The sequence below is a fragment of the Telopea speciosissima genome, chromosome 10 (assembly GCF_018873765.1).
Source record: "Telopea speciosissima isolate NSW1024214 ecotype Mountain lineage chromosome 10, Tspe_v1, whole genome shotgun sequence".
NCBI classification, from domain to species: Eukaryota; Viridiplantae; Streptophyta; class Magnoliopsida; order Proteales; family Proteaceae; genus Telopea; species Telopea speciosissima.
In genome coordinates, this window is record NC_057925.1 from 1,514,286 (window position 1) to 1,534,499 (window position 20,214).

General features: G+C 37.9%; 2 protein-coding genes across 3 annotated transcripts; one reads left to right on the forward strand and one right to left on the reverse strand.

The window, feature by feature from the left end:
- Window positions 1-362: 362 nt before the first annotated feature.
- Window positions 363-8,061, forward strand: LOC122642697 (transcription repressor MYB5-like). 2 transcript variants are annotated; one of them, XM_043836252.1, is made up of 4 exons: window positions 363-695; window positions 778-1,399; window positions 5,666-5,676; window positions 8,050-8,061. In XM_043836252.1, the coding sequence occupies exons 1-2, from the start codon at window positions 403-405 to the stop codon at window positions 1,361-1,363; spliced, it is 879 nt and encodes a 292-aa protein (XP_043692187.1). In that variant the 5' UTR covers window positions 363-402; the 3' UTR covers window positions 1,364-1,399; window positions 5,666-5,676; window positions 8,050-8,061. The 2 variants fall into 2 exon arrangements, with proteins under 2 accessions (XP_043692187.1, XP_043692186.1); XM_043836251.1 differs by lacking the exons at window positions 5,666-5,676; window positions 8,050-8,061 and having other exon boundaries at window positions 778-1,580.
- Window positions 8,062-16,241: 8,180 nt separating this feature from the next.
- Window positions 16,242-19,381, reverse strand: LOC122642698 (40S ribosomal protein S5-like). Its single transcript, XM_043836253.1, has 4 exons — window positions 19,239-19,381; window positions 17,268-17,533; window positions 16,985-17,188; window positions 16,242-16,388 (listed from the first exon to the last, which is right to left on the reverse strand). Exons 1-4 carry the CDS (start codon window positions 19,308-19,310, stop codon window positions 16,334-16,336), a joined length of 597 nt encoding a protein of 198 aa, XP_043692188.1. The 5' UTR covers window positions 19,311-19,381; the 3' UTR covers window positions 16,242-16,333.
- Window positions 19,382-20,214: the final 833 nt, after the last annotated feature.

Below are 20,214 nucleotides of genomic sequence, written 5' to 3' on the forward strand. Positions count from 1 at the left end.
GGTTCTCTGATGGGGTTAGGTTACACATGACCATCAAAATGCACTGGATCATATCTTAAATAGACAAAGACAGTTTTTATCTGTTGTCCAGATTTATAAAAAAATAAAAATAAATAAATGAAACATAGGGAAAATGGATCCCACCACTTACTGTATGATGGTCCCCACCTCGAGCACCCTTCTATCTATCCAGAATCCATTTCTCCCTACTTTCTTTACTTCTTTCTCTTCTCGTCCCCACTTCGCATCTTCTCCGGCTCTCTCTAACCCTCTCTCACTTTCCGTCACGTATAAGGTATATTACAGTCCACCGACGATACACAAAACAAAAAACCCTTCCAAAGAAGAAAAGAAATGAGAAAGCCGGCAACGGGATCAGCATCGGCAACAGCGGCGGCGGCGATGGCGACGATGGCATCTGGTTCTTCATCGTCGAGTAAGACGCCGTGTTGTAGTAAGGTTGGTCTGAAAAGAGGGCCGTGGACTCCCGAAGAAGATGAGCTTCTCGCCAATTACATCAAAAGAGAAGGAGAAGGACGATGGCGGACACTGCCGAAGCGAGCTGGACTTCTCCGTTGTGGTAAAAGCTGTCGTCTCCGTTGGATGAACTATCTCAGACCTTCCGTCAAACGTGGACAGATCGCTCCCGATGAAGAAGATCTCATCCTTCGTCTTCACCGTCTTCTCGGTAACCGGTAACAAACAAACCCTACCTTTCTTCTTCTTCTTCTGCTAACTACACTTCTAATCTTGTTAAAATTTGATGTGGACATGCAGTTGGTCTTTGATTGCTGGAAGAATTCCTGGACGTACAGATAACGAAATCAAGAACTATTGGAACACACATCTAAGCAAGAAGTTGATTAGCCAAGGAATAGATCCAAGAACACACAAGCCATTAAACCCTAACCCTAATTCATCATCACCACCAGCCGATACTCATCCTCCTCCACTTCCACCTCAACCTCAACCTCAACCTGCACCAAAAGTTTCTACAAACCCTAATCCACACGAAACCAATCTTGACGAGAATAATTGGCAGAACTCAGATGGATTGATGATAGGAAGTCATGGAAACAGTAACGAGGATGATGAAGATGGTGGGATAAGCATGGATTACTGCACCGACGATGTTTTCTCTTCTTTCTTCAATTCACTTATCAATGAAGAATTATTTGTAAACCAACAACAACAACTGCATCATCATCATCATCAGCAGCAGCAGCAGCAGCAACCGATTGCACCAACAGATCCTTTAGTTTCTTCTATTTGGGAAGCTGCACTTACATCTTCAGCAACTAATACTTTCAATAATGAAGATGAACACAAGCGACTCTTGGATCACATCAATAAGCGTTTCTGAATCAAGTTCTGCAAATAACATGTTGTGGAAGTAGACGTTTGAAGTTAAAAACAGTTGGCTTCTTTTTTCATTGGTTTTTTGTGTAATGTTATTATGGGCAGACCTTTTTGCTATGCCTAGCTCTTCTGTTGTTCTTGGTTTTGTTCTTGTTATTATCACTGGTATTGTAATATTGTGGCTTTTGTTTGGTCTACAAAACTATGGAGATTGAAAGATTTTATTATATAAACATAGAATTTGTGTTTCTCCGAAGTTTCTCTTCCTTTCTTTACTTGACATGGTTAAAGCAGGACAATGAACTTAAGGAGAGATTATAGGGTTTTTGCTGATTTTTGTGTGCTTGCATTTCTAAATGCGCATATCTAGGTTGTTGTTCATCACCATTGAGCAAGATATTACACTACCAAGCTCTAATTCAGATGATGCATATTTTACTTGGTATAACAATTATCTTTCTTATAACAACAACATAGCCTTATTTCAACTAAATGGGGTTGGTGACACCTACACCGATCCTTGCTCTCCTATCAGATCTATTCGAAGTCATATATCTCACCTCATCCCCTGGCTCTTTTAGCTCCTTCAATTGGAATCAAGTCACTCCTTCAGAGTGGAGCATCCCAAGGCCTCCATTGCACATGGCTACGCCACCTCAAATGACGTTCTCGTAGCTTATCCTATATTGGAGCTACTCCCAAATCAGCTCTAAAAATTATCTTTCTTATAAGTAATCATTTAATCGTCTCATCAAGATCACATTCCAAATTAGGAGCTAATTATCTAACAAACAAAACTAGATAAAATTTAACATATTGCTTAAGAAGGTTTCATACATTTTCCAATCGAAAAAACCAAATTCTTTTTTTTGGCCTTTTCCCCTCAACCATTTACTCATGATCTTCTAGATCCATTTTTTGCAGCTACAAGACCCAAAACACATGACTCTAGTATGATACTGAACTTACAATGTTTAGGCTAACATATGCCATCATGTAATTAGAAATAGCTGAACACAAAGAATTTGGTATCAAAATTATTTCTTATTCTACAGATATTAAGTGCTGTTTATACAGAACAAAAGTTTCATCAACCCAGGAACCACAGCACAGAAGAATTTGAATCCAAATCAAACAAAATAGAAAAGAACCAAAAACAATTGTTTAAACTTAGCAGCAATTCATGGAGGGAAATGTTCCATTTAATGCAATAGAAATTGAAGACTTCTGAGTAACTTCTATTCAACTTCATTAGCAACAACACTTAAGCGATATTGAAGTTTGCCTTTGAGGCAATTGTAGAGGTAATAGAGAATTTCATGTACATAAGTCATGAATATTGAATATGTATTACTCTTTCCACGTTATCCTGATTGAGTTTCCTATTGAAACTTAATCTTCTCTATACGAGGCAACCCAATCACATACAATATAGGCAACTCAATCACATAAAATATAGAATCCCACTCCATCTCATCTTATATGGTAATTGTAACATTCTACGGATGAAGTTATGTAGTCTTTTCTTGGAGGATATAAAATTATTTCAACCTTACATGAGATACTCTACAAAGTAGTTACACTTACAGCTATTCCTCTTTAAATAGATGATAGTTTCTGATATATGCATGGCATGGTGAATCATAGTTTTTATCCAAGAGACATGTGAAGTGAGTAGAATCTAGAAATGGGAGGGAAAAAAGGAAGAGAAATACCTTTTATGATCTATACAAAAAACTAAAATGGGAATCATTTATATATTCATCTTCTTTAAAGCAAGGTAAAATCTTCAAAATTCATGAAGTAAAAGAGGAAAACTAAGTAGGAAATACTAATAGACTTAAATCATGTAAAAGGCAAAAGTGTGATGATGGCAGCATAAATTATTAATAACCCATCAAACAATTAGGCAAAGCTCTTACTCTTGTTAGGGAAGGGCAACGTAAATGTATACATCAACACTACCTCGCACGTAAGAAGAAATGTTGGGAAAACTCTTCCGATGCACTTCCCAGGAGTTGAACACTCAACCTCCTTGCTTTGATACCATGTTCGCTATCGTTTCACCTAAAAGCTCAAATTATTAGAGAAAGATAGCGTAAATGTATACATCAACACATCCAAATACTACATTATGACATAAAATGTAACCTTTTAAGGTAAGATATCTATTTGAAAAGTGAAAATTGCGTCGTGGTAAAAAGATTCAGTCTATAGTGACATATGTAACTCTTTTTCATATTGACTTTCAACCACATCTTGTAATGGTATCTTTAGTGTGCTTGGTTGGAATTTCCAAGCTAGAAGCAAAGAACAAAGAATAGTCAGTAGTGTTAGTTCCTATTTGATCTCCTTTCACATATAAAAGATTTTCTTAATTCCTAGCTAAACTAATCTGTCTCCCTTCCCCCCCCCCCCCCCAAACAAAAACAAAAAAACCCTGGTAGATGCTCAATTTTAAGAGAGATGTTAAACATCATGCACAAGATCAAATGCATTTGATAGCACTAGCAATAGCAAAACCCAGTTCAAAAAGTGAACATTTTAACTATAATTTCAAAACAAGATTGAAAAGAAAAGTACTTTGATGAGATAAAGGAACTACAACCCATACTAGGGGCTTCACTATTGATTTTAAGGGAGAAAGAAAAGGAGTCATAGGAAATCTAAGTCAACAAGTGAATAGAAATTTGTTAAATTTGGAATTATAAAACTTCATATTATCAAACTTGCATCATCTTATACAATTAGTGTGATGTGTGTGTGTGTGTTTTAATTGACAAAGCACTTTGTGAATGCAACAGATATAAACTGTTGATGGAAATTAGAACTTTTTCTAGCATGGTTCATTTTATGAATATTTCTTGTTTACTTATGGTTAAAGCTTTGTTTGTTTGGGTCAGCTTCACCTACTCGTAAATCTTCTCTTCCCTCCTTAATGTCTTTATATTACTTCTTAATTTTAGACATATACGCACATATGCACAGAACAAAGGAAAAGCTTGGACTATACAACAAAGAGACTTTGAGATTCAATGCCCTCCCTTGTGGTTTTTGATCTTTTGTGCATTTCAAATAGTTTTAGGAAAAGGTTCTATGAGCCACCAGGGGAGGGCGTGCTAGCTACACCCTCTCTCTCTCTCTCATGAAATGACCTCTCTTGTAGTCTTTGATCTTTGGCTCTATGCAACTTCTCAAGGAACTGGTGCAACCCTCAAGATACGTTATTGGATTCAGATCGGGAGAGTGATAGAAATCAGCTCCAATAAACTTTGGATATAGGATTTTTCAGAACTACGCAAGCGTGGGAAAATGGATATAATTCGGATTTAGTTGATTCAAAATACAAATGAAAGAAGACTCGTGGGGCTACAACTTTTGTGAAATAGAGTTTTCTCTGATTCTGACTGTAAGTTGGTGAAAACTGGTCGTGAAGACGGGGTTTATATAAGGACGGGTTTTGGAAATAAAAAAACAACAAAGTATTTTTTTTATTTTTTTTGTAAAGGGATAATTATAAGACTTAAACACCTCTCTTCTAGGATGTGTAGCAGCACCAAGAGTGTTATTGCAACTTTTTTAGGATTCAAGAAACACAAGGTAAAAACACCTAATTCGTTTAGGCTATATGGAAAAACTCTTCTAGGTTCAAGAGCGAAGAACACATCTTGGTTCAAGGAGTTTTTAAAGTAACTTTCATTCACCAAATTTACTATTCCAAGTGTAGAAATTAGTGACCTTTTATAGGCATACAATAACTAGTGCAAAAACCATCATGCCCACAAGATCTAAGGATTGAAACTACATAGAAGACTTTAGAAAGAAATATATGAAAAGAGAGGCTTAAGACATAAGGACTAGTCTCAAGACATGAGAGATTGTTTCAAGAAATAGGGACTAATTTCAAGACATAGGAGATTGTTTCAAGGTGCCTTGATTCAATCTTCAAGAGAGTACACTGAAAGAGAATCCCACATCATCACTCACTAAGCAAGTTCTCCACATCATCAATCCACTAAGGTAGCTCAAGAGGCATTGTAGAGATTCTCCACTAGCACGGCTCCTTCTTGATCTTTCACCAAAAAAAAAAAAAGGCTCCTTGTTGATCTGGGGCTGGTTCCCATTTAGTCCGATGGTCTTGGACTTGAGTTGGCTTTAACTGAGGGTCAGCCTTGTTTGGACTGGTTCCTAGTTTTGGGCTTGAGCATTTCATGGGCCTTGTGGGTTTTAGCTTGAATACAAGCTGAAATTCTCAGGAAAACAGAGATGCAAGGCTGGCCTGCATCACCTCCTTGGGGATCATCAGAAGAGGTGGTTGTGTAGAAGTTTACATGGTTGAGCATTGGGAAGCAATGACAAGATCATTGCCATCAAGAGAATTCAGCTTCAGCCTATTGATGTGACCAATCTCGTGCAAGAAGACAACAAAGCTCTCACAAAGAAGTTGAGGCTATAGTTGTGAAGGCGTTGCATAGGTACCACCTATTTCCAGACTCTTTTTTGGGTCCAAGGCAATAGCACAATTGGGTTGCATATCTTCTCTAGAAGCGCCTCTCTTGTTTAGTGTCCTCTTCAGGATACTTCTTTTCCTAGATATAATCCATGATGTTAGCATACCATGGTCAACCATTTATTGTACGAGCATTGATCTCATGGTAAGCTAGTTGTTCTCTTTGCTCCACAACGAATGGTCGAATACAATCATTTGGGTTGACATCGACCATGGAAGCTAAGGTTGTCAATGCATTTGCAAAACGATTGTATTCTCTCTGGTAGTAGTCGAATTAGATGCTTTGAAATTTTTGTGCAAGACTCTCAACGTACTCTTGGTATGGTCCCAACTTTTCATCTTTGGTCTTCCACTTCCTTTGCATTTGGCAAATGACAACTAATGAATCTCCATAGACCTATAATTTCTGGATTCCTATTGATATGGCTGCCTCTAAGCACACATTGTTGATACTTCATGAATTTATGTTTATTGCATTGTTTTTCAATGAATATATTTATATTATATCCTATACGTTGTTTCTTATATGTTAATTTTCTCATATTAGGTCACTATTAGCATAATTATATCATATTGCATTAATATGGATTCAGTATTGCATATAAGCATAACTATCTAAAATTATCATTGTTATAGTGCATATAGTCATATACTGAACACTTGGGGCGCCTAGACAATGCTTCCTTGTTACGTAGGCACTCTTCTAACGCCTTGAGTCACTTAATTACCTTGACAACTATGGTTGAGGTAGTTCTAGTAAAAAATCCAAACCGCTGATCAAAGTCAGAACAATCTGCTGCCTCTGCTAGCCCATGTACCCCAACCAGATCATCATTGTCATGGCCAAAGACATGGATGTCCACCGTCTTTAGTTGCATAATGATTCCCAACATTGGAATCACTCGAATCGAACTGATCTAGTTTGGGGTGAATCACATCGTCAGAGATAGAGATGGATGATAGGAATTAGCCATAATCAGAATAAGGGACGGTCAATACGGTTTTAAATCGACCGATTTCGATTTGATTTCTTAAACCATGGGTGAGAATAGTTGCAAAGGTATTGGGGGTAGTTAGGCCTAGAACAAATATTTGTGGGGTTTCTTTTTTGCATTCTAGTGTGTAGAGTATATAATTGGTATAGCAAGCAGGCCATGTTATGTAAGTTGGAGAGAGAGTGAAATTTGGAAAGGAAACAATGCATGCTATGTTTTTTTGCGTGTTTACCAGAAGGTTTAAAAACCCACAATTGGACACGAGATTGGTCTTCAAAATTTTCAATTTGAATAGCTAGAACCTTATAAAAATAGAATCGGAAAGAAGAAGTAAAGATTTCAACATGTATGTGATTTTTATGAGTATTTTTTTTTTTAAATTTCAAAAGACTTGTAGATCTCACTGCAAAAGAAAGGTTTTCTTTATTTTTTTGTTTCTATTTTATTAACTAAATCAAGGAGGAAGTACTAAATATGGTGTTTCAAGTGTATTCATGATCAATTACAAATGAGGCATCATTCGAATTACGGTAGGCCGAATCTGATTCAAGTAGGAATTGGAGAGTTTAGATCTGTCCCCCCCCCCCCCCCCATGGAGGGGTCAGATCTGTCCCCACCCATCCCATGTGAGTAGCTGATCCGGATTTTCTATTAGGATATGAAGCCATGATTTACCAAGAGACCCTATCACATCATTGTCCCCACCTATTTCCTACTAGGCTACTATCTATCAACAAAAAGAAAAAGGAAAACTTTTCAGTCAAACTCTAAAGTGTGGATAAAATCTCAAGATATGGTGGGGGTACTAATGCAAGGAACCACTAAAAGCTAACCATGCCAAAACTATAGTTTATTGGATCAAGTTTCCTCCACTCGTAGAGTACGGTTCACCCACCGTCCTATGATTCACAAAACCCTCCTAGGGTTTTAGTATATATCAAACTATCCTCTTGATACCTTTTCCAGCCCGCGGTGAATGGAATGGGTGGAAGGAAACTCAATCCTAACTTATTTTATGACATTTCAAAACTTTTGAAAAGGTTTTAGTCTAACATCAGATCATCGATTGTTTAGGTGGACTACGGTGGCTGGAGTTTGATTGACTCTTAGCATGATCAAGGACAATGTAGAATGTTTTTTGTTTAATTAATCTTTTTCTATGTTCATAATTAAAAAATTCGAAAGGAAAATAAAAATCATATCCTTTCCAAAGACTTGTTTGAATTAGAGTCATGATAGGTATGGTCAAGTTTTTTGTGACCTTAACAAAACCTAAAAGAGATGGGAGGATTGATTTAGGGGAAAACTTACCTTTAAAACAAAGGAATGGCAGTAATAAGTGGATCACTCTAATTTTTTCTAACAAGGCATAATCATACAAGAATTTGGTGTTGAGGAAACAACTACTACCCACAAAGATGAGTTTCATAGCTAACATTCATATCTCACACCCCTCTAGAAGAATGGCCAAAACAACCCAAACCTAACAGTCTCTCAGTTCTGTTGGAATGGCAGATATATGAGAGAGAGAGAGAGAGAGAGAGAGATATAAAAAAAAAGAAGTAGGTGGTTGACCCCTATAGATCTTTGGATTTGAGGTCATTTTGACTAGTAAATGAGTATCACAATACATACATTGAGCGCATAAAACAACTGTTAGCTTCCAATGGAAGTTTGATTAGATAATGGAGTGGATCGGAGTGGGTGGCAGATGGATTTCCTGCACGGTCGTGTAGCAAAGAGAGAAGATAAATGGAATGTCATGCGGGAGCTGGACGGTCCAGCCATGGCGGGAACTAGACGGTCCAACCCTGCTAAACGACAGCAAAATAGGAGTGAGGTAGTCATTTCACATGTGGGATCAGATCCCGCCACGACTGGATAGAATCCTTTTCCCCACTTTAACCTGTCCAGGGAGAGCATAGTGCCATGAGTATGGGTCCACACCCTAAAATATGCATTTATTAGGGGCTTGCCCTTTCCCACCTATATTCCCAAGACCTTTCTTAAGTCTGTATAGTTCCTCCACTCAATCCTTGGTGCCCTTATTAGCGAGACCCCACTCCCATGTGGGACCCACATTACTATGTTTCATTCAATCCTATTACTTTCATCAAGGAGACCCACACTGTAATGTTCTCGACCCACATCCCTAGAGTGCTCTCGGTCCGACTCTCATACCAAATTGTCAGGGATCCGGATTCAAATCCCCCCCTCTTGTGAGAGGCACTAGAGAACCGCACCGATCAAGGAATCGCATACGATAAAAATTCGATGCCAAAGACTTTCTCCCCACGACTGGTTGATATATGATTGGGAGTGGATGGACCCAGTAGGAAGTAATCATCAAACTTAAACCTAACAAAGGGTCGGAAAAGGAGGAATGACAATCAAGAAAACATTCCTATTTGTTACCGACATCACAAAGGGAATGTAAAACTCTGAAACATCCCCCCAATCCCCAAAAGAAGAGAGGAAAAAAGAATGCTAACCAGTTGCATGGTTTTTGTGCCCAAACACAGAAGTGCTGGAAAAAACCGTTCTATCCCCAAAGAAATCGAAAATTCCATCCAAACCAATGCCTCTTTGTACACTCTCATTGGACCGCACTGATGCAGGGATTACATGATCAGTTTACTTTCTCTTTCACACCCCAAAAACACTCATTGTTTAAAAAAGGAAGCAATCTTCTTTCTACCCCACTCATCCAAACAAATGATTTTCACAAAAGACTTCAAAAAAAAGGGGAAACCTCGTACCTACTAGTCGTCCCATACTTCCTTTCTTACCTTTTTATTCCAATCAAACAAAGCTTGGAATCTGTCAAAATGACTAAACCTTCGATCAGCCATAAGTCAAAGTCAAAAGTCTAAACTAACCATCCAATAGTAAAACCATCTTCTTTTTTTTTTTGGGACCGTTTGTTGGTTCTATCTAAGGATGGCTGAGGGCCACACGATCTTCTTCTTAAAACTTCCATCTAATATTCTACATGGACGACTCAGTTTGAATAGTAACGGGCAAAGCGCGTAACGACTATTAGGCGAGACCAAGCCCCCATGTCCATCATTTTGTGGTCCTACCGTCACCAATTATTTCCAATGGACGTTGAGAAAATGGTAATATCTTGGAGGGGTAATAAAGTAATTCACATATTGTTGTAATGAGCATTGACCACAATATAATTTTTAATTTATTAAACTGCCCCACCTACACCTACCTCTTTGGATTCAACAAACGTACGATACTCCCCCCCCCCTTGTTTCTCCTAATTTTTTTTTTAAGTAATTGATTTTCCTAATCTCAAAGGGTTTCAATAAACTCTCTTCATTAATATACCATTTTGCTACCCGTTATTGGTTTGGTATAAGTGGACAATGTGTAGATTCCTTTGTTCTATTTCTATGAGAGAGAAAAAACACTGTCAATTAACAAATTCTAAAAGAAAAGTATCTCTGAGCCATCAAGGTTTCCTATGCTAACTCACAGAATAGTTTTATGTCTGGAAGTGTGGCCTAAACTGGCATTCCCATGAGTCTATCTCTCTCAACCTCAAAACAAGGGGGGAGAGATGTATTTTTGTCCTATGTGTCTAGTTCTCTTTCTATTTATTTATTTATTTATTTTTTAAATAATTATAACAAAAAAAGTTCTCTAAGCTGTCAAGGGAGAGTATGTAGCATCTTCTTCCTCTCTCTCTCTACTCCCCGCATAAAATGGTTTTGTTATTAGCTTCTACATGAAATCTTTCAGTCGCACCTCATTGGTGCACTTCTCTATGCCACTTGCTAAGAGAATTAACCCTCTCCCTTCAATTATTCTCCATAAGAGGATGGTGTACGATACCCTGTAAGCTTAGAGAATCCTAGGTCTTGATATATGAGGAAAATGATAGATATATCTTATATATGTGTTTCGTTGATATAGGATGAACACCTCATCTTTGTGTGAGTTTATATTATTTTAATATTTAATTTCATTTTATTATTCTCTGGAAATAGCCTCTTTGAGAAAGCAGAAGAAAGGCTGCATATGTTAGGACCCTCCTCAGACCCCGCAGTGGCAGGAGCCTCGTGCACCGAGTATGATCTTTTTTTTTTTTTAATTTCACTTTAGTATTAGCCCTCTCCCTTTAAGTGTTTTCTTTTTTACCTTTCTCTCATTGTAGAAAGAGAATTTCTGAATTCGAAATATTTCGGATGTAGATTATTAAGGGAGAAAAACTTTAGAAATGGCTGATCATTAGACACCCTTAAAAGGTTTCCATAATTGATCTATAATTTACTAAAGTTAGTCATAAACAGTAATTTCTCTTTTTCATTTGTTGTGTAATCGCCTAAAACACCAGACAGAGTATGGAGAGAGAGAAGCACAGTTCCTAAAACAAACCAAAAAGTTTCTTTTGTTCTTCCAAAAGTCATCTATAATGACTAACTTTCAAGCTCTAATGATCCCTTAAAATCCAAAAGCTCAGAGAAGCAAAAGAAGAAATTATTATTACAACAAGTTCTATGATTGTAAGTGTTCTTGAGAGCTAACATGAATTTAAATTGATCAGTTAATCATTCTTAAAATGGGAATGAAGAATTTAACTATAACAAAGAGAGTTTCTCTTCTCTGTTTCAATTATACTTTTAAATGTAAGCATTTGGCATTCTACAAAAAAAAAAAAATTCAGAATTGCAGATAAGAAGTAGAAACCGAGAAGAAGCAGAAACAGAGAAACAAGAATTCATGTTAATAGACTCACCTGAGAATTGAAGCTAAGCTAGATAGAGTCTTCTTCTTGAGAAGGGAGTCCAAGGCTTCAAGAGCATGAAATGGAGGATCTCAGAGAGGAATTAATGGAGGACTCTAAGGTTAGGAGATGGGTTGAAGACACTTTCGTGTAATAGTATCAAAATTCTACGTGGGGAAGAGAGAGAGAGAGAGAGAGAGTCACATGCGTAAACGTAGGAGAAGGGGTGTGTTTGGGGGATTAAAACTAGAGAATAGTGTCTCTTCACTTCTACGTATAGTTAACATTTTTTAGTTGTTTGTTTGTTTGGATTGACTGGTAGATATAGAGTCCAATTACTCAATTTCTGTGTGTTTGGATTGGACTTACAGAAGGGGATCTTGGGCAGGTCAGACATCTTCAACCAAACATTCCAAACCCTTTAAAGAGTCATCCTTGTAAGTTAGACAAACCAAACTTTCTTTTCTACTTCTCTCCTCTGCCCTTCTTTTCTATGACTTCAATTGAGAAGAAGACTCGATTCTAGTGGAAGCTCTGAGATTAGTTAATATATGGGTTTTGGAGTGTCAGATTCTTAGGGGTTTGAGAATCAAACTGGTTATGAGAAAAGTACTTTTGTGGTCTATTCAATGTGAGGTTCAACTAACAGAAATGCCCTTTCTTTCCCAAGCTTGGAAAGGAAGGTGGCCTTGGGCCTGGGGATGGATTCATGGCAATCAGAGATTGTACACATTAAAACAGCTTTCTGTGCTACGCTTTAATAGATTTGGTGATGGAGGGACCATTGGTATTTACAAAGATCCACCCTTTTTCGCAGCCTACTAAAGGCGGCCCATTTGATCCGTTCTGATTGGGTAGTTCCAGTTTTGGTCGGGCTAGTAAAGCTCTGTATGCCAACGGTCAAAATTTGTACTTTTTTTGAAATAGAAATGAGACAAAATCTGTATGTTGTGTTTTTTTTTGGGGTCAGCAAAGTATGTATTGATAAAAATGGAATATGGTTACATTATGGCATAGTTATAAATATATATCCAAAACAGAGAGTTACAAGAATCTGTAATGTGGGCGCCCCATTGCTTCCCGGGAGATAGAATGCGAAATGAACGGCAGGGTTTCGTTCCAGGTCCAAGATGATTTGGTGGCTGCAGCGTGATTTGCTAGCTTGTTAGCTGGCCCATTTCCTTCCCTTAAACAATGGGTCAGTCGCCATTGTATGGTATGTAGAAAATCAGTTACAACCCACCAAGCCTGAAGGAAGTTCCTTGGAAGCTGGGACGTGAGAATAGATGAAACCACAGAAGCAGAATCACTTTCCACTCATAATTTATCAATCTTAGGTTTCTTAGCCTCTTTGACGCCAATAAAGAATGCTTCCATTTCAGCATTGAAGTTTGTTCCAATTCCTTGATAAGTTGCAAAACACTTGATCACTACGCCAATATGATTTCGGAAAATTCCTCCAGACCCTGATGATCCTGGGTTTCCCAGGGATGATCCATCAATATTTAAGTTACTCCAACCCGCTGCCGGTTCTCTCCAGCTCACTTCAATTATTTTTTTGGGCTGTGGGATGGCGATTGCAGTACGCATTGAACGAGCCAATATCAGGTCCTGCACCGTCTTTACGTGAATTCCTTTAATTCTGGTGCCTTCAGAAATTTCTCTTAAGCATTTCATTACAAGGTGCTTAGGAGGGGTTGTTAAGCTGTCATACCTTCTTTTATTTCTCTCCAACCAGATTTGTCGACATGTTATTATTAGTGTATGTAGTGTTGTTAAGTAAAAAATACTGACTCGATATTCACGAATAACCACCACCACCACCACATAATAGAAGAAATTCTTCTCTTAATATGCAATTTATACATGTTTGTTTTTTCTTTTTTGATGGTGACAGAAACAAATTTTTATTATAGTTTTACCATACAACATTTGTTGATATAGAATTACTCTAAAATCAAAGAAACACAAAAAACTGTTTCTTACTCAGAAACGTTATTTTTGAACATAAACGTTGCCATATATAGAACCTAATAGGCCAAAACAAAACCAAACCTTTTTAATCCAAAGTTTGCATGTTTTCTGTTTGATCCAATTCTTGCTTTTAACAGGGTGGCTTACTAGACTTGTATTCAGATCGTTATTTGTGCTGTTATCGGTTCGATATCAGGTTTTTCATATGGGGAAAAGAACTCTGCTAAGCTGCGTAGTACACACTAGCACCTCCTTGTGTCTATCTCTCTTCCCTCTTATGAAATAACATATCTGCCCTATTATTGTGGGAGGAGAGAGAGATACCGGGAGACATTAGCGTATGCTACACAGCTAGACATGGAACTCAATCCCTTTTCATATATATATACACAAAATTGCCAAAAATAATATTGGCCTTTTTATGGAATTTTTTAAGTTATTATTTTTTGGTTCTTGGTTTTGATCAATCCATCGATTTCTATCATTTTATGAAAATCAAACTGAAGCCAAATTAGGGTTTTGGTTCGGGGCTAAACCGGTCGCTTGATGGAAAATTATTCTCTCCAATTCCCTAAAGCTCAGTAGTGCGGTAGTGCTAGGTGGAGATGCTGACATTTGGCAGCTCGGACATCCAATGGTCGAGCTCATTGACTGTGTTGAACTCGGACCATTGAATGTCTGAGCTGCCACGTATCGGCATCTCCACCTCGCATTGTCGCACTGCCAAGCTTAGAAAATTGGAGAGGATAATAATCCGTCGGTTGATACCCTTGCAAGTTGCATCCTAGCTTTACCTGTTCATCCTGCAGGTGTCACCATCTTGGTTCACTTTTAAAGTCAGTTATGTGTGATCCCCCACGCATGCTTTGCAGGTCTGGTTGATCATGAGAACATGTTTTTGCTTATTTTAAAGAGTCGGGTATCAAAGAAGAGAAATCTGACCCTGACCCATCCCATTGTCATTACAATTTTGTAGTCATTGAACCCGATAAGTAGGGATTAAACTTGGGCTGGGCCAATCTGTGGCCTGATCATTCCAACCCTGAACTTAACCTGAAAAACCTAGTTCACCATAGGACCAAAAATTGAAGGCCAACCCTAACCCTACCCTTGTATATTTGGAATCATGGAAATATTTACATAAGAATAATAATTTGCTAGTTCAAGTTTTCCAATTATTATTCCTCCCCTTGTTACTCTCTATTGTATAGATTATGTTGAACTGTTTGTAGACTAAGTCAAAGTTGGAATTCTTTGTCAAAACCTAATCTTTCACTAGTGTCTGTATGTATGGTTTATAATTTTATATATACATTGGGCAAGGGTTCTCTGAGCAAGATACCCTACATGGGGATCCTTCTCACGCCCACTTAAATCCTGCCTTGTGAGACCTACATTGACACTCTCCTCCTTGATTATGTCAACCCCTTTGTTGCAAAATCATTTCCTCTGCCTTGATTGGTGTGACATGGGAGATTCGTCCCACACCGGAGGCATGGGAACCTTCTCTCATACCTTCATATTTACTCAATGAATGATTTTGGACTTTTTTGTGTGGAAGGTTTTGGATGATTGGTAGATCGTTGCTTGCAAGGGTTGAACCATTACACAAAAAACCCCTGGAGACGATTCTCTTCATAAACCACATCCCATAATCCTAGATGGATGGTTTCAATTACAAATGACCCATTGCCCTCAACGATATGAGAGTTTTTGCCCTTCCCGCTCCATACCATGTGAGAAGGATATAACCTTCACTCATTCAAAATGGTTGATTCGCACAAATTACCTTTTGGGTGATCATTAAACAGGAAATATTGAGTTCTAATGTTGAGCTTAGGAGGTCTTTTGGGTTGGACCATCCACCATTAAATCCTAAAGAGCTACTCTCAATTATGGTTGACGCGCTAGTTTGCAATTTGAACAGTGACGTCCAAATCAGCCATCAGGTTCACAAGGACTACAGGGTAAGAATCTGATGGATAAGCTGAGTGTGACCAATCAAAACATACCCTCTAAATGACTAATAAATGACTTGACTATGGTATACTTGCAAGCTGCAGTCTTGAGGGATGTAACCTACCATTCCACATCCTCCCCAATGTTGAATAAAAAAGGATCAACGGTTTCCTAAACAGCACACTCAGGAAGGCATTATATTACAGAAAAGATCACACCATTTTAACCATAAGAAACGGGAACTCATCATGTAATCTCTACTTTCAAACTGAAAGTAATAGGCATGAACACTGTACCATGCTTAATTTCTGCAGTTACATGCACCTTTAATATTGCCATGGGCCAAGCATGGTTTTAGTGCACAGTATCAAGTATAAGATCGGTATCAGCCATACCCATGATTCTCCTTTATTGGTATCCTTGTATCAGTCACTTACAAAACTGGTATATATAGATATACACGATTCAATACCAATACCTCAAACCATGGGGCAACGTCTCCATGAGAAACACCCCCTCATCGGCCTTGGAGTGAGATCACAATATCCTATCATTACAAAAGGAAAGTTGCAGAAAGAATAATTCTCACTAACCCAGCAATCATTCATCTTCATGCTCACTTGTATGCACTTGTAGCAAAGAAAATCGAATTGATTTGTTCTTAAAAAAATCCGCAAACATTCAAAAGAGCCAAAATTCATAATTTGCAACAAAACTTACTACCACAGAACTGGGAGCAATCCATGTATAATAGTGTCACTAAAAAAGGATGCAGAAAAAAAAAAAAGAAAATGCCTCTCAACGGTTGGCCTTGGCAACTCGCTCAATCTCGTCCTTCTTCTTGATTGCATAACTGTAAATAACAAAGAATAAGAAGTTATGCACAAGTACAAACACTCCTTAACTTACAATAACAGAGTTAGGATCGATGAAAATCGGGATAAGCATAGGGTGAGGTTGGTGGGAGATAACCAGTTCTGATTCATGTTCAATTTTCATTTTGAAAAGCCTCAGGTAGGTTCATGTCAGTCAGGTGACCAGCCTGTTATCAATCTGAAAATTAACACCAAAACTCACATGGGCGAGGAGAGACACAGATTCATGGGCCACAGTTCTTTTCTCCTTTTTAAATTAGATTTTAAACCTTATATTTAATCTGTAATCTTCCTAGAATTTTATTTTCGGAGCAAATCATTCAAATTAGTTTTACTCCCTCATCATCTGTGCTCTAGCAGAAGCCATCCCTTGCCTCACTTCACCCCGTAGCCATAGGAATCAGGTTCCTCTCCCCTGCAGGTAATCACCCCACCCCATCTCACACCCCAACGGGCCAAAGATAGTCATCCTCACCTCATGAACAGCGTGAGATGGAGTGGGATTATTACCTGCAGGAGTGGGTATTCAGGCTCTAGCCAATAGGGCAGCTGAAAAGAATTTTTCTTTCTTTACCTGTTGGATGATCCCTTGGCCGCATTGATTAGCTCATCTGCCAAGCATTCTGCAATGGTCTTGATATTCCTAAAAGCACTCTCACGAGCACCCGTTGTAAGAAGATATATTGCTTGGTTAACACGCCTCAGAGGAGAGATATCAACAGCCTGACGCCGCACCACACCAGCTGAACCAATTCGAGTAGCATCTTCTCTTGGCCCACTACAGAAACAAGAACCAGATGAAAATCTAAGATACAGTTAAAACACATAGAGCAAATGCAGAACTTCCTTCTATGTACCTGTTGATAACTGCATCAACAATTACTTGGATAGGGTTTAAATCTGTAAGGAGATGGATGATTTCCATAGCATGCTTGATAATTCGGACAGCCATTAGTTTCTTCCCGTTGTTTCGTCCATGCATCATCAGAGAATTGGTCAGCCTCTCCACAATGGGGCACTGGGCCTTCCTGAATCTTTTGACTGAGTACCTTCCTGCTGTGTGTGGTACATAAGTGGCATGCTTGGTTGAGTTGACAGCAATGTAATCCACCAAAGAAATATCCTGAACCTGCACAAAATCCAAACAATACTATCAAAATTCAGAGGAATTACAATAAGGACCACCATAAACAAATTCATATCTTTGCTACTTTTCTAATCAGTTTAAACATAGTCAAGATTCTAGTCACTGGATCCTAATGCAGTCTTTGTTATCAACTCTTGTAGACCAATTTTAATTTTTCTTTCCTCATACCTTTTGGGACATTAGAGTATTACTGTCCTCATCTCTAGTTGAGGTTTTCTATTTTTACTCTGGAACTAAGTGCTTCTGATCTTTAAAAATATCCATTAGAAGAGATCATTCAGTCAAGTTCTACCAATGTCACCAGCATCAACAACACTTGCCCAAAAAGAATTACACGCTGTGTAGTTGAAGAAAACTTCCAGAGAACCAAAAGTCAAAACTTTAACATAAGACCAAACTATGGATTATTTTTTATCAGATATTTGGACCACCATCATGCAATACCATATGCCATAGTATGAAAGGTTATCTTAGATATTGGGGGTGGGGGTGGGGGTGGGAAGAAGCATATTGAATCAATAACATAATCAAACACGTGTTCCTATCTAACATCTTTTTCCACTATCAAACTCAAGTTTCCATAAAACTGTTAATTAGGAGATTGTTGAAACTTCCTCTGAAGTTACTGTGCATTCATTTACTCTTTCTTTTCCAATGTACATAAAATCGAACATTATGGAGAGCAAAATGTAACAATTTTCATATATGTAGAAATATAAGAGTCAAATTATCAAACGCATTCCAATTGCAAGAAACCAAAATTAGATTAGAACATTGAAACAACCTCCAACAAAATAACTTAGGTCATGTAAGAACTACAGTATCCTTGACGAAGATCACCATATATTTTAATCATTTTCCACTTTTTCTCTAAAAAAGGCTGCCCTCAAAATCAAAACTGAGATTAACATCTTCAAGTTCAAGATGTCAAATAGGCACAGCACCATGATTAGTTCAAAAGCAATTTAATACAGATAATTATAGCACCTACTCAAAGGAGCATTAAACATTGCACAATAATGACTACTCTTTCGCTGAAAAGAGAATGGTGTACCAACTGACTTTCGTTTCAGAATCCATAAAAAACAGTGATGTTCAGATTCTTCTGTAGAACGGATAATCAATACAATTATTCGGTGACATCCCCAATACAAGTTGAACAAAATCTATGATTAAAAACTTGGAACGACAATGTAAACCTAATTGAAGTAGCAAACAGTATATATACACAGAAAAGGGGGAGAAATACGACCATAGGACTCAGTATCAGATCTTAAGAGTCAGAAAAGCATGGATGGAGATAAATAACAGAAAATAAGCTATTGATGTTCCATAGGGAGCTCATCGATCTCTCAACGTCTTATTCTTATAAATCCCATCTAAATTTAAGCTTGGATTATACCATTCAGTATATCTCACAATATGTGTAATTAAAAAGAATAAAGAAGACTTAGTATATGATTTTGAACTGGATCTATAGAATGAAAAACAAGAAACAAACTAGTGCAAAACTGGGATCTATTGGGACTCAGATGGCTTCTCGCAAACAGGAAATTTCACCATTAGCATTAAAGATAAAGAAAATAGAAAGAACACAGCTTCAGCATGTATCATTTACAGTGATCCAGAAAGCATCTAATAGAAGTCGAAATACAGAACTACTTGAGGTTGGTCAGATGAGACAAACCTGAACCTCTTCAAACGACCATCGATTGAAAAGCTTCACCTCCGGTTGTGGTACGGCGACCGCCATGACCTTCGAATGCAAAGCAGAACTTCTGAGTCCTCCAGAACCCTAAAACGCCTACTTCGCAGAAGAAATAAACAAGAATGGTTCTCAACCTCATATATAACCAAAACCCTAGGTTACAAAAGTGTTATTTAGTTACCTAAAATACCCCTAAAGTCTAAGAGATGATTCGATTGAAAGAAATCAAAAAGTAATTTCACATGTTAATAAACACTTTTTATACCAAGTAGGAAAAGCAGGGGTGAAAACGGAATTTCGTCCTCAATAAAACCCTTACAAGTCGTTCACTTTCTCACTCACTCGCACTGTCGCACACGTGTTACAAGTAGCAGGGTTTTAGAAATCGGAATCGACTACGGATCGGTCTCTCTCGATATTGATCCGGATCACGCATTACCGATCTGGAATAGATAGATTTACCCTGGTTATAATTTAAAGGGAAATTTTCACGTGCCTCCCCAAACTATCATATAATTATAAAAACACTTATCAATTTTGGAAAATTTTGCTTGTCCCACTCCTCTTTTAAAAAATTAATATATACCTCCATTCCATCATTAGTGTAGGACTAACAACGTTAAAATCAATAAATAAAATGACAAAAATGCCTTTGCAATAAAAAACCTGCAAATCAACTATCTCTCTCAATCAAATACGAAGCTCTGTCCACCCCACACCCGTAACCAAGAATGGGTCTTCCTCCACCCTATCCCAAATCATAAATGGATCTTCCACCCCCTTACCTGAATTCAAATAATGAATCTTCCACTCCCATACCCGAAATCAATAATAACCTCTCTCCACTCCAACCTTCTACTCAGAATCTAATTCAATCCCTTCCCGTTCTGCCTGTGGTTTAATGTTTTCTTCCATTTCATCCGTTGTGAACTTCTAAGTTGACGAAAGA